Source organism: Phoenix dactylifera, chromosome 4 (assembly GCF_051530095.1).
Source record: "Phoenix dactylifera cultivar Ajwa chromosome 4, Ajwa_hap1_PhDact_Kaust_v1.1, whole genome shotgun sequence".
NCBI lineage: Eukaryota > Viridiplantae > Streptophyta > Magnoliopsida > Arecales > Arecaceae > Phoenix > Phoenix dactylifera.
The window spans coordinates 52,261,480-52,275,482 of NC_143193.1; the positions used below are offsets into that span (position 1 = coordinate 52,261,480).

Sequence of the window (14,003 nt, forward strand, 5' to 3'; positions counted from 1 at the left end):
CCTCACCATTCCCAAGAATGTACTGCACTGCGCGCCACAAGCAAGCTCCGGCTACGCGCCATCTCCTCCCATGATGGGAACGGGCCATCCACGGCAACTCATTACTTCACACGCCCACGTCCAATCGTGATGGTAACCCATTAATTTGCCCAGTCACATCACAGGTAACCCTGCCACTCTCCCTATAAAAAGGGAGGCTTCTTCCTCCCGAGGGGGGACGGCTCCTAACTCTAATTTTCTAGCTTGGACTGCTACATACGAACTACATCTCCTTCTCCTCCAAAATTAAGCCCCCCTCTGACTTAAGCATCGGAGGGCCGGCGCCGGGGAGCCCGGCCACCGGTTTTCCTTGCAGGACTTGCACACCCCCCGCGGCGGAGGACGCAGCCAGCCGGCGCACCGCCGTCCGCCCCCTGTAGCAGCGGAGCTCCTCCTTCCCCGGCTTCGCGGCGGCCCCCGGGTCCAATTTCCAGCAACAATATATATTCTGTATCCAATCTATTTTCCATCTTACTGTAGAGTCAGGGGCATGTGGTTGGCTGTGCAGCTGAGGAACACGAGAGGTTCGTAATGGCTGTGTTCCGACTCTAATATGATAGTTTTGGTGGAGGAAAACGAGCTGGAGTAGCTCAGTTGGTTAGAGCGTGTGGCTGTTAACCACAAGGTCGAAGGTTCAAGCCCTTCCTCTAGCGGTTAAATTAGTTATTGTTTTTAAAATATTTTTTATTATCTGATCCTATTTACGTGCAATTTGTTTCTACTTTTGTTTGCTTGTTCAGAGCATTTTTTTCAGTCATGTTTTTGATCCGAAAATTGAGGTTGATGAGTTCTCTTATACAAATAACCTACTTCCCACAATCATTTTGTTAACCTCACAAAATACTTTTTGGAAAATAATTCCACCAATCTTTTGTCAGGTTCACTGATTTTCTAGATGAAAAAGGGCAAGGCAAACGTCTAGAAGAAAATAATTTAGTTGGCGTTGCACTGCATGCATTCACCCAATTTCCTTTCTCGATTAGATTTATTCGTCTTTTATATAAAATTCCTTCCTCCCTCTGCCTCCAGCTTTTCGCTGCGTTAGCATATGTTTCTTTTTTTCCTTCCTCCATTTCCCTTTTCTCCCTCCTTTCCTCATTGGCAGTCAAATCAGTTGTTGAACACACAACAGAGATCATATCTATATGAGATAAAACATGCATACATGAACCTCTGAATTTTAGTGAGTTCCCCAGAGAAAACATTAGGGACTCACGTATACTATGCACACAAGCCTTCACATCAGACAAGAAATTATGATTGTTTGCTAAAACCATGTTTTAGTTTGCAACAAAGTTTTTAAAATGATGACAACCAAATATTGCACAACCTGAAATGAAACTCGTGCCACTCATATTATTCCCTTGATGATGAACATTCTGTAACATATTCCCATAGCATATTATGAACTGGGAAAAAGAAATTCAAGTTGCATTTACATATTCCATGATGGTGGTGGGAAAAACATATATTTCCAATATAATAATATCTCTAGTTTTTAAGTATTCATAGCCTCCGTTGAGCAGTGGGAGGAAGCGTTTCTGAAGGCCCACAAGGAAGCATCTGCCCAGTATCTCGTTCTATCCGCTTCTTCAGCTCTCTGAGAATGCGAATTTGGCCGAGCTTCTCGGGAGAAAGTTTCTCCCAGTAAATTCCTACATTCATAAAAATTATTAAATCACCCACCTGCAAATTGAATGACAAGAGATGGACATGGCTCATGAAAATTTTTCATTCCCACCTTGAGGCTTAGGGATTGTTGAATTGGTGAAGATCACCTGAGTTGGAGTGCAGATAATGTCGACTGGAACATCATGAACTAACAAGTTCTCAACTGGGATATCATCCACCAACTGCTTGTCATGCACTGGAGCCATGGACATGATAATTAGACAACACAAATAAGGTTGACTTAAGACACTAGCATACCTAATTAGTGAGTTCTTGTGCTAAACAAGAAACATGATGCTGGCTGTTCTTACAACTGCTTTTGTGGTCAAGGCATATGACATTTCATGGAAGAAAAACCATGAACTAATGTGCAGTTCAGAGATGCATGGGTGCTTGGCTGTAATATCCGATTCTTTGCGTAGCTGGGAGAAACAAGGGAACAGGTATCTTGGAGGCATTGCCAGCAGAGTTTTTGAGCTGGAGTTGGACCACCCAGCTATGTTTTATGCACAGCAATAAGCAATATCCCGCAAAATTTTGGCATTGTGGGAGCAAAGGCCTGCCCATCCCCTACTACTTCTCTCTTCTTCACTCCTTAAGCCTTTATTACCCACCCATGTGTAGAATCATGTATACGGCTATGGCAACTAGACATCCAAATACCCCACCTTAGGTTTCATCATGCACCCAACATAAGAAGGCAGAATGTAAACGGCAGATAAGCAATAAAGGAAGATACATAGTTGAATACATAGCTTAATGAGACAAGTTGAAGATACATATGAGACAACAGAGGAGAGCCATTACCTGATGTTACAACCATAGTCGTGTCATCTATAGCCCCCATATGTCGCAGCATACCGTACTCAAGTTCTGCAAAACCCTACATCAACTAAATCCTAATAAGGGATGAATGTCATTACAAATGATATTTTCATAATTAAACTTACCGCTGCTGCCTGAGATAAATAAATATGATTCAGTTTTCATACAATGAGATGCGCAAGCAAGAGAATGAAGGATGACATCCAGTAATGTGAAAAAGTTAATAAGTAATGCTAAGGACAACCTAAAATTATTGTCTAGTTCTCAATCTAGCAATATTAAATTCAAAATGCCAACTAAAACAGCAAAAACTTAATAGTGGACCAGCTAATACCTCTCCCTTCCCGAGTCGCGCTCCTGTTCTTGGATCAACAGCAACTGATCCAATAACTATCAAATCCACATTAATTTTATCATCCAGACTGATAGGTCTGCCATATTTAGCAGCCCCAACAGAAGTGCATGCCTCCATTATGGAATCAGAAGATAACATCTGAGATTCTAATACTGAAAAGAAACCAGTTCTCAGACGTGGTTGAGGAGTCAACAACTTTTTCCCACCTGCATAATCCAAGGAACACTGTGATTAGAAATTATGCAAACTGGACCATGAAAAGTCAAACTTTTTTTAAGGGATGGAGGGAGATTTGCGTACTCATAAAGTTCTAACAAAGCCACTTCTTATTGGTCTGGTTAAGGAAGTTTAGAATAATTGAAATTAGTCAAATAAATTTTTACTTAATTTATGTTGAGTCAGATATGGAGTCCTGGTTGTGCTATGATTAGGTTAAAAAGGTTTTTATGAAATGATATTGAAGAACAAGAAGAAGACATTGTGATTAGAAATTATACAAACTGAACCATGAAAACTCATTTTTTTTTTATGTGATGGAGCGAGATTTGCGTATTCCCAAAGTTCCGGAAGCTAGTATGAAGTCATGGATGTGCTATGATATGGTTAAAAAGGTTTTTACGAAATGATATTGAAGAAGAAGATGAGTCAGGTATAGAGTCCATTGATGAAGAAGAAGAAGAATCAAAGGAAGAACCCAACATATATAATATCATGACAAAATGCAAAAAAGTTGGAAAATTAAGAGATCCTTCTATATCAAGCATAAACATCTGTGCTAGAAAATATTTATTTTGATATAGAACATAAACATATTTCTTAATTTTGGACAGGAGAGAACATCAAAGTTTCCTAGATGTCTGCAAGACACAGCATAGAAATGTGTTTATTTGCACCAGAAATGCATGTACATGGACCTTGATTAGAATGCAGCAGCCAAAGCAATATCAGAGTCAAGCCTGTCCAAGACCGGCAATTTTGACAAGTATTATACCGACAAGAATTCATACACATCAAGGTTGGAGGATCCGGTACCGGGCACCGTACCGGTTTTCTGGCAGAACGAATCAGTACGGGCCGTGTTGGGCCCGTATCGAGAGAGGACACCTACCGAAGCCATAGAAGGAGAAGAGAAAGAGGAAGCGAGGGAGGGAGGGAGAAGGAGCGGCGGCAGACACCGGCGGAGGGCCACGGCGGTAGACATGTGCAAGTGCACCCATATATAAATAAAAACATCCATGTGCATGCATCAATGTGAGAAAGATATTATGTGTTAACATTTCTTTAGATAAACAAACCTTAAAATGATAGCTGTAGAACATGATGCTGAATGAAAGAGTAACAAACCTGTAAGAGTTAAGAACCTGACTTGCTTCTGTGGGGAATCAGGGTTGACCTTCACACATTGAGCCTTTTGAAAAACTTCTAATTTCCCTAACTTAACGCCCACCAAAAATACAAAATTTCAGTAACTAGAATTAAGTTAAAAAATAACAGCTCAAGGTACCTTAGTTTTAAAGGTACCAACAATATTAGGATACACTAAACATGAGAAACAAGTAACCTCCCTAAGTGAATATTGAGTTTGACTAAACAAACCTGTCCAGATCTGTTTAGTCTTGATGTAATTATCATGTTATAACCAGCGAACAGAAGTCTCATCCTATCCATTTAGCATAAGAGTAAAACAATATTATGCATGACATAAACAATGTCATTTGAGCATATACAAAGGCAAATCTTATAACTCCCTCCTAAACTATTGTCCGCATGTTCTTTAACATGTGCTAGTCTTATGGAAGCTTAGAAACTGATCTCCACTTCATTCAACTAATTTTATTTGCAAACCAAAAATTATGGCTTTAAAGCATTATCGTGATAACAAGCTGAAGCCTTAAAGGACCCCCAGCTATCAATACAAGACTGCAAAATAAATCTCCACAGTCCCAGGAGGGCACCAAAATACAACAACAGTACAATCTGAAGTAGAGTTTCAGAAACAGTTAAAAGGCCTTAAAATGCAGCACCAATCTTGAGATTTCGTTAAAGATTACATCTTGCAATCGACTAGGACAGAACATGGCAAAAATTATGGGCATTCCACAACAACGGGACCACTCACAAACTCAAGTAGATCATTTAAGGTTTGAGTCTAGCCATTGATGAGAGATTCCATGATATCCAAACCCCGTATAAACTTGTATAAGGATTAAGAAGACCTAATTGCTTAAATAAGTAAATATTTTTTGGTCCCTCTTCAATTATAACAAAGCTTGGTGAGTCTCCTCCGATATTTCTTCTAGTAAGAGGCTTTACAGATCCTTGTTCAAGAATTCACACGCCTCAAGAATTATGTTCTTTAAATGCTTAGTCTACTTTGTCAACTTAATCCAAGTTTCTGTGCTTATAAATTGCTTGAGATTGGAAGAGATTACATCGTTTAGGCCTGAAATTATCAAAGCACAAAGGAAATAGGAATTGTTTGAATGGGGTTAAGAATAAAAAGAGGGGGAGAACACGGACCGAGTCGGCGGCGGTAGCAGCGCCGGCGAAATTGGGGATGCGGTGGTGGACGGGGCGAGGATTCCGGGCGATATCCTCGGCTTCCATGAGATCCCAGATCCGCTTCCGGATCCTCCACTTCCACGCCTTGGGATCTCCGCCTCCCTCCTCTGCCAAGCTTGCGGTGGACGCCATGGCCGCGCGGGCCTCAGCGTCGAGGCGGACTCGGTCGGCCTCAAACGTGGCCGGATCGAAAGACGAGGATCCCTCCACTCTCTCGGCGCCGCAGGGATGGAGAGGCCTCGGGAAGGCGGAGGAGGAGGAGGACCAGGAGCGGTGGAGGGCGGTGGAAGTTTTCGGAGGTGGGTTACAGGCGCCGGCGAGGACGAGCGGAGCGGCGGGAGGCCAGGGGAGTCGGTGGAGAAAGAGAGGCATAGCTTTGGACACAGGGGCATCTAAGCTCGCCATGGATTCCTGGAGTCACGCTGTTTTGAGTCGAGTACCGGATCATGGCCGTACGAGGTCGATGTCACACGTACCCAATTTCCAGACACTGCCTTGTACCACTTTATTGTTTAAAAAAATTATTTTATTTAAAAAAATATAACTAAAAAATGGAAATAATAACTACTATAATGATTTGATTATTTTATTACGATCATCTAAAACCATGGATTAGAGTGGAGATAATATTATTCAACGCTAGATGACCTATGTTAGAAACTCAAAGAAGTTTTTGAGTGTATCATTTCTTATTGTTTATTACTCATAAACTCTAATTACAAACTTATTGGGAAAAAAAAATTGTAACATACTTTACATATGCCCATTTTTTAAGTATTAAAATAGTATAATGCTACAACATAACATTGATATACTCTATAATTGTACCTTACACTATAATACCAATATTCTTCAAAAAGCGTCGGCGGTATAGGTGTGTGTTATTTATTACTTTGAGATATTCGAGCTATGATCTGTGATAATGTGGCGTTTCAAATCAAATACATATTTAAAAAGCCATCGTACATGACCAATCATTTTAGAGATATATTTTGAGTGGAAGAGAGGGAGTTGCCTAGTACACTTCGAACTTGTTATCTTTTGGCTTTTTTTTTTGATATATCTATATTAAATTGTATGAATCATCCGTTTTAGTAAAAAAATAATATTAATATTTTTAAAATAATAATCATGTTGAGTATTAATGTTATGATAATATAATTATAATAAAATATTATTATGTCACATTATATTCATATGGAATAGATAAAATAATATAAATTAATATTAATATTACGTGTGATAAAATTGCACCACTTGAAGAATTGATAGATTCTATTTAAATAAGCGGCAACGTTAGATACCGAATGTGTGTCTCAGATCAGCTGCAGCAGCACAGAGTGTCCGCCGCTCAGCGGGCCAAATCCGAGAGGGTAACCTAGCATTAAAGCGGTGACGGGATTATCACACGTGTCGAAGTCTCGCTCGCGCCCCGTCTTTGATCTCCATCTCACGTGACGGGCTTACCCGATAGCTTCCGACTACGAACCCCACCCTCACTTCTTCTCCTATAAATACCGTGTCGGTCCGTTGTTTCCTTCTTTCTGAAGCGGGACCGAGGGAAAGAACCAGTCTCCTTCCTCTCTTGGGGCAAGATCGAGATCGAGAAAAGGTACCGAACCCTTATTCTAGCATTAATTAGTGAGGATTTTTCTCTTAATCTTGTGTTCTCGTTGTTCTTCTCTTGAGAAATTTCGATCTCTTTCTTAATTCGGAGATCTCTGCGGTTATAAATTCTTCTGGAATTAGGGTTTTTGGGGTTCTTGCCTTTGGTGTTGGGGTTCGATTTTATGGTGGTTTGGTGGGTTTGTAGATGGATCGGTACCAGAGGGTGGAGAAGCCGAGAGCAGAGACGCCCATCAGCGAGAATGAGATTCGGATAACCACACAAGGGAGGACGAGGAACTACATCACTTATGCGACGACCTTGCTCCAGGTGCTTCCTCTGTTCCTTTCTTGTGGAAGATTTAGTTTTTGAGGGATTTGGTACGGAATATTAGATCATAGAATGAACGAAATTTTTGTAATAGTTTTTGCCCAAATCTTGTGCATAAATTTTTGTAATAGTCTAGGGATTCCTATTTATTCGAGCTTGCTTTATAGGATTAGTGGGCGTACTTCTCTTTTTTGCATATTGTAATATGCTGATAACCAAATCACAGAGCAAAGGAGCTTTTTTTTTTTCCTTCCCCTTTTTTCCCTTGATTTTTATGTCTCCAGCTTGTTGGATAGGGTTTTTGATGATATTGTAATTCACTGATATGGACATACACACACACACACACACACACACACACACACACACACACACACACACACACATATATGTATGTATGTATGTATGTATGTATATCACTTATGCTGATATATGTATATACATATGTATATATGTATATCACTTATACATATGTATATACATATGTACATACATATATGTATGTATGTATGTATATCTATCTATCTATCTATCTATCTCTCTCTCTCTCTCTCTCTCTCTCTCTCTCTCTCTCTCTCTCTCTATATATATATATATATATATATATATATATATATATATATATATATATGCATGCACACACATACACACATGCACACACATACACATACATACATATATGCATACATACATATATATATACACATACATATATGCATCCATACATATATATGTACACATATATATATGTATGTATACATACATACATACATATATATATATATACAGACATATACATACATATCTGTATATATGTGTGTGTGTGTGTGTGCTTATATGTGTGCATGTGGACACGGATGCGCACGCGCATGTAGACTTAGACATACGTGCCCGCGCCCGCGCCAGCGCCCGCGCAGATATATATACAATATACATGTCTATATATATACGCATATATCTGTATATGTATATATGTGTATCGTACAAGGACTTAGATATCCTACCTCCTTGTAGTCTTTAAAAGTAGTTGTGTTCAACTAGTACTTCTAACTATTTAGATGAAGACCCTGTGCAAACTTTGTAATGGTCTTGAGAACATCTAGATGAAAAACTACACATGGTAAAGCAATTCAATATGTCCTATTGTCCCTTCTCAACCTGAAAAAAACAAACACAGACCATGTTGCTAGCCGAGCTGGTTCACTCCTTACCCCATCACATTTTGTATGTGACTGAAAGTGAAACAGGTTTTTTTTTGCAATTGTTCTTGAAGATTTTTTACCACAAAACAAAAAAAAAGGGGGGGGGGGATATAATGTGTTACCCCCCCCCCCCCCCCCCCCCCCACCACCCACACACGCACACACAGCAAAACAATGAAGAAAAGGAAGGAAAAAAACTCCAATTTCCTGATGGGAACAAAATCTTGATGCCTTGTAGATAGACCTCACTGTCACTCTTAAGTCTTGCTGTTAAGTATGGAAGATATTGGAGGGATGAAAATTTATGCATAACCGTTGTTGTTGTTCCATTGTTCATTTATTATTATAATTGTTGTGAAAATTGCAGAACACTTTGCTTTGGCACCTCACAGTGTGATCTGTTCCTGGCAAGATATGATTAAATTTTCAAGAAAATTGGACCTTTATCGTAAAAGGTTAACTAAAGAATAGCTGGGTACTCGGACCAAATCCTCGTTCTAGGACTGTACAAACAGAAGAGAACATTAGCTGAAAATATATTGATCTCTTTATGAAAGGTTTTGAAAATAGTCATTTTCTTTCTTATTTCTGTAATACAAATTGAGCTCCAAGTGCTATTTTCTTTATCAAATATTTGTGTAGGACTTTAAGTTATGCGGCCTCTGCTACTTAATTTTACAGTTGTTTACGGTTTGCACTTAAACTAGAGTTATATAATGGTTTCATGGTTTCTTTAAAAATTTGTTATTTGTGTTATTTCTGTTGGATTAAAATGAGTAGTATTCCTAGTACTTATGACACCAAAAATTTTGTTCATCAGAATTTGAAGGGAGAAGGGATCTCAAAATTGGGATCCCATTCACAACATATGCATGTACTTCCCCTTTCATTGCAACTCATCTTTATCTCTTTTGTAATCTTTTATCAGTCTAAATTATTTAAATGTGAATATGCATATGTTATATGAGCTTATATAGGCACCATTGCTTGATGCAATGGTAAAAGGCTTGGACTGACAAGTGCAATGGTGCAAGTTCAAGTCCTAGGGCAGCCACTGTGTGCATAATAAAAAAATGCCAAAAGTTAGTTTTGTCCCAAGTTTAACCCACCCAGGACCCTTGATTGTCGGGACCATAACTGGGTAATATCCTTTTTTTTATGTATGAATATATATATGAATGTAAATAGGTATGTATGTAGGTTAATCAGTCTGCTCTGTGATAACCTACAAATCAGTATCCTATTTTATTTTCTTTCCCTGTATCTTTATAGGAAAAGGGATCTAACGAAATCATTATCAAAGCTATGGGAAGAGCCATCAATAAGACAGTCATGATTGTGGAGTTGATCAAGGTTACATCTGGAAACACACTCTTGACATTTGCTTGAAAGTGTGCTTATTTAAGGCATATTTTTCGTTTGATAAAGTAATATGTACTCAATTAAAGAACCACGTTTTTCCCTCCAGAGGAGGATTGCAGGTCTCCATCAGAACACAAAAATTGAATCTATTGATATAACTGATTTGTGGGAGCCATTGGAAGAAGGCCTTCTCCCGTAAGCAGCATTAGTTATTGTTCCTTTTGTTGTTCTCATAGTGCAGTTTCTGGTTTGTTGTCAGAATCAACTTGTGGTCTAACAGATGTTTTTGACAGCCTTGAAACTACCCGCCATGTATCAATGATAACTATAACTTTGTCCAAGAAGGAGCTAGATACATCCTCCCCAGGGTAAATGTTGTTATTATGAAAAATGCTATATCGGGCATTGTCAATAAATAATGGATTATTTTCATCATCGTATAAGTACATGTTCTTGAATAACTGCATATTTACATGTACATGTGAAGAATGGTTATCTATCTTTGGAAGTCAGTCAATTTACTTTCCTGTTTCCTTCTATATTCTTAAAACTGAGCTACCGATATATGTAAAGGTATAATTGTATGCTGTAAGAATTAACAACTTCTTGAGTCAGTAGCTTTAGACCTTAATTGAACTATCAGTACAGGCAGGAAGTACAGAAGTTGTTTGTCGTAACTAGCATTGAAAAGCCTTAACTTATTTCCTTGCTTTGATTCTCTTGAAATGTGAAATTTTTTCGTTAAAAAACATCTAAAAATTTGTCGTTTTGAAATTTGTCTTTTTGAAGGGGTCCTTTTCATGATTGCAGCCAAATGCTCAAAACATTTAAATTAGATGGACTTCTACTAGGATAGTAGCACTATAGCTTTTCTGTTAAACCTATTGAAACTAGAAGCAAAGCAACAAGTAATTAACTTAAACTAAATGCAGTATATATATTCCTAGCATGTTAGGGTACTCTTTTGTTAATTATGTTTTCGTTGTGTCTCTGCTTAGCTGTGTTAGTAACTATTCATTCTATGCAGGTACCAACCACCCATACCAGCTGATCAGGTGAAGCCTTCGACAGAACTTGATTATGAAGGAGGTAAGCTGTTTGGATGTAATTTTATCATCCTTGCAGGCAACACATATTGACATGTCTGTTTGATTGCATAGATGTAGAGCCCTTTCCATCTAGTGGTCGTGGTAGGGGACGTGGCAGTCGTGGAAGAGGCAGGGGTAGAGGTACAGTGCTCATCTATGTGAGAGTGAATCATGCATGAATTTTTCTATTTAAATGGAACATGGGTTAAATAGTTGGATGTTACTTTTTCAGGATACCTGTTTTGAATCATTATTCTTCTCACATGATGCTGCTTTTAAAATTTTAGTAAAGTTTGTTTGATTCTAATATTGTTAGAGTTGAACTGCTTTATGTTTCCTTGAGACTATGATTGCTTTAAGGTTCCTTAAATATCTCAGGTACTTCTGTAATCCTACATATCGAAAACTCTATATGGACATCTCACCACCCAGGGGGAAAAAAAATAAAAACTGTATGGCTTGGTGTGCTTTGTATGAATCACCTTGGTTCAAGAGTTAACAAGCGAAGTCATTTGCTATTAGTAGTATATAATCTAAAATTGAAAAATAAAATCTTGCTTGGTGATCCATGATAACAGGCTTGGATGAGCCATCCTTTTCCCAAGCACATGAGGTGATGCTCATTACTTTATTAATATTCTGTCGATAAACTGAGTGGGCTGGTTTTGCTATAGGGTATTAGTTTCTCATTCAATAATCAATGAAACTCTGAATTGATGTTGTCAGTCTCCTTCGAGCTGCATTTTGTTTGCATACTAATCCATGGTGTCTTTCTTGATCTCATACTTATGTTGTACAGGGATCAGCAACGGGATGGCAGATTACGATGCTGATGGAGGTTGGGATGGTGGACGTGGATATGGTGGCAGAGGGAGGGGGCTTGGAAGAGGCCGTGGTTACTATGGACGTGGAAGAGGCTATGGTGGCGGCTATGGGGGCGGCTATGGTGGAGGCTATGGGGGCGGCTATGGTGGAGGCTATGGCGGCGGCTATGGTGGCGGCTATGGTGGCGGCGGCTATGGTGGTGGCTATGGTGGCAGGGATATGCAACAAGAATCAGGTGGTTATGACAATGGTGGGCCAAGGGTACAAGGACGTGGTGAGTTCATACTTGGTTGCTTGACACATTATTCTTCGGTATTATTATCTAAATTTAGCGATTTGTTTAAATGTCTTTTCTCAGTTACTTGTCCCTACTTGTGGTTTGAAAATTGAAAGCACATTTCGCAATGTTTTCAGTGCCAAGTATTTATTATAATTTTCTGAGATTCTGAAAATTGAAGATTTTGATCTTTTCTTGCATACCATGAGAATTGTTATTTTTGGGGAAAATGCCGACTATAATTTGAAGCTATTTTGGTCTTCGTTTATATTTCTTAATGTTTGAGAACTTTTTTTATTTGGAGATTTGCGGTGTGCATTCTCTTGTTTTGTCCAAATATGCTTGTTTGTCAGAGTCCTGGAACTATCACTAGCATTGAATTGTATCAGGTAAAGAGAATGTGTATTTAGGGCACCATGATGTTTATTAGGGTATCAAAAAGGCCAACTCATGTCTGTAATGTAGTTGTATAAGTGTGGCGACCGTTACGTGCTGTTAGAAACCTTCTTACTTATAGTGCATGTGTCATTAAGTTAATTGGAGCGGAACTTTGGACACAATTGCCAAAAATGTAGTAGCTATTCACCAAGCTCCAACCTATCGTGTTTGTGTCAACTGTTGAATGTGAAAATGGGGTTATATTCTGTGTGCTTGTAAGCAGTACGCATGCTTTACAGTAATAATTCTGATAGCTCGTCATTGGTGTGGCAGGCCGTGGCAGGGGAGGAAGGGGCCGGGGGCGCGGCCGTGGACGTGGTGGTCAGGGTTATCAGATGGACGCTCTCTAGATGATGCATAAGCCCTCATCTAGTGCAAGATAAATATTCATATGCCTGCTTTGCCCGTGATATTTGAAAACAGTATGGACTAGAACTTATTTGTAGGTGGTTGCTGAAGTTTACTGATAACCTGCCGCCATCTTTGGAATGTGGCTGATGGTGTTTTTGTAGTTAGGTTTTTCTTCATTTATTATTGTCCAAAGTTTGGTGTCTGCTGTGAAATTGTACAATTTCCATATGCTTTTGTAGGAATAATAGAACAGTAAATTCTTTGATTCTTGAAACCAGTTTGAGCTTGGTATAATTTCCAAGAACGTTTTTATGCATGTGCTTGTATGTGCGACCGCTTATATCTGGCTTAAGATGCATTAACCATGTAACTTTGATCCATTTTGCATCATCTGAAATTCTGAATGCTTGCAGAATCAACCTGTTCATGTTGGATCAGTGAGCTAAAGCTTTTTCGGGCGGCCAAGCCATCAAAATTTGTTCCATGTTGGACATTGTGTCATTACAGTTGTTTATTGCTTGTAGGGTGCTGGAATTGATACGGCGAATCTTTCTGCTTATGATGCTGCCGTGGATTAAAAACCGAAAATATTTAGATGGGCAACGTGGAATGAGAAGAGGCATATTCACGAACATGATCTCTGTTTAGTGTTGAATAGGTAGGGAGGGAAAAAGAAAAAAGAAAAGAAGAATTTCTGGGTGCTGTAGTTCCATTTTGTTGCCCTTGTAAACTAGATCAGGCAATCAGAGAAAAACAACGGATGTACGCTGGCCCACCAGATTGCAGCCCCTCGTAATTCGTGCTCGGGAGCCATTGCCCTGGTGGTCGATTAGCAAGTGCTGCACTGGTAAAACAACCATGACGAACGTCTAGCAATTTGCAGAGCAGAAGGCTCCTCTCCGCGTATTCAGGGAATTCCAAAGAAAGCGCTACTTGAATTATATACGGCTGGCCGCAGAAGGATTACAGCAGTGGATGTCACAAATCCCAATCCGCAATTGCGCTTCACCAGGGTGGTACGTTGTCTTCCTAATCTTCTATTTGCAGATGATTGTATGGTGATTTGTCAAGC

At 39.2% G+C, this 14,003-nt stretch overlaps 2 protein-coding genes and 1 non-coding gene across 5 annotated transcripts; 2 read left to right on the top strand and 1 right to left on the bottom strand.

Annotated features, from left to right (window-relative positions):
• The first annotated feature begins 618 nt into the window (after positions 1–618).
• Positions 619–692, top strand: TRNAN-GUU (transfer RNA asparagine (anticodon GUU)). The gene has a single exon. It is a non-coding gene; the product is annotated as a tRNA-Asn (tRNA).
• A 678-nt stretch (positions 693–1,370) lies between these two features.
• On the bottom strand, positions 1,371–5,872 carry COG0212 (NagB/RpiA/CoA transferase-like superfamily protein). 2 transcript variants are annotated; one of them, XM_008783229.5, is made up of 6 exons: positions 5,411–5,855; positions 4,235–4,325; positions 2,870–3,096; positions 2,518–2,593; positions 1,781–1,906; positions 1,371–1,694 (listed from the first exon to the last, which is right to left on the bottom strand). In XM_008783229.5, the coding sequence occupies exons 1-6, from the start codon at positions 5,822–5,824 to the stop codon at positions 1,546–1,548; spliced, it is 1,083 nt and encodes a 360-aa protein (XP_008781451.5). In that variant the 5' UTR covers positions 5,825–5,855; the 3' UTR covers positions 1,371–1,545. The 2 variants fall into 2 exon arrangements, with proteins under 2 accessions (XP_008781451.5, XP_038989170.3); XM_039133242.3 differs by lacking the exons at positions 1,371–1,694; positions 1,781–1,906 and adding an exon at positions 2,171–2,378 and having other exon boundaries at positions 5,411–5,872.
• A 1,070-nt stretch (positions 5,873–6,942) lies between these two features.
• LOC103701235 (uncharacterized) lies at positions 6,943–13,247 on the top strand. 2 transcript variants are annotated; one of them, XM_088720519.2, is made up of 9 exons: positions 6,943–7,064; positions 7,202–7,388; positions 9,863–9,943; positions 10,059–10,147; positions 10,246–10,320; positions 10,980–11,041; positions 11,113–11,181; positions 11,840–12,139; positions 12,854–13,247. In XM_088720519.2, the coding sequence occupies exons 2-9, from the start codon at positions 7,266–7,268 to the stop codon at positions 12,928–12,930; spliced, it is 876 nt and encodes a 291-aa protein (XP_088576645.2). In that variant the 5' UTR covers positions 6,943–7,064; positions 7,202–7,265; the 3' UTR covers positions 12,931–13,247. The 2 variants fall into 2 exon arrangements, with proteins under 2 accessions (XP_088576645.2, XP_008781449.2); XM_008783227.6 differs by having other exon boundaries at positions 6,944–7,064; positions 7,266–7,388.
• The last annotated feature ends 756 nt before the right edge of the window (positions 13,248–14,003 follow it).

Bases quoted from the DNA above. Each gene is read 5' to 3' on its own strand.
- COG0212 (XM_008783229.5), bottom strand. From the start codon at position 5,824: ATGCCTCTCTTTCTCCACCGACTCCCCTGGCCTCCCGCCGCTCCGCTC. The intron at 2,594-2,869 runs GTATTAGCTGGT...TAGTTGATGTAG, and splicing joins CGCGACTCGGGAAGGGAGAG to GGTTTTGCAGAACTTGAGTA. The intron at 1,695-1,780 runs GTGGGAATGAAA...TTATGAATGTAG, and splicing joins AACAATCCCTAAGCCTCAAG to GAATTTACTGGGAGAAACTT.
- LOC103701235 (XM_088720519.2), top strand. From the start codon at position 7,266: ATGGATCGGTACCAGAGGGTGGAGAAGCCGAGAGCAGAGACGCCCATC. The intron at 9,944-10,058 runs GTTACATCTGGA...TTTTCCCTCCAG, and splicing joins TGATTGTGGAGTTGATCAAG to AGGAGGATTGCAGGTCTCCA. The intron at 12,140-12,853 runs GTGAGTTCATAC...TTGGTGTGGCAG, and splicing joins GCCAAGGGTACAAGGACGTG to GCCGTGGCAGGGGAGGAAGG.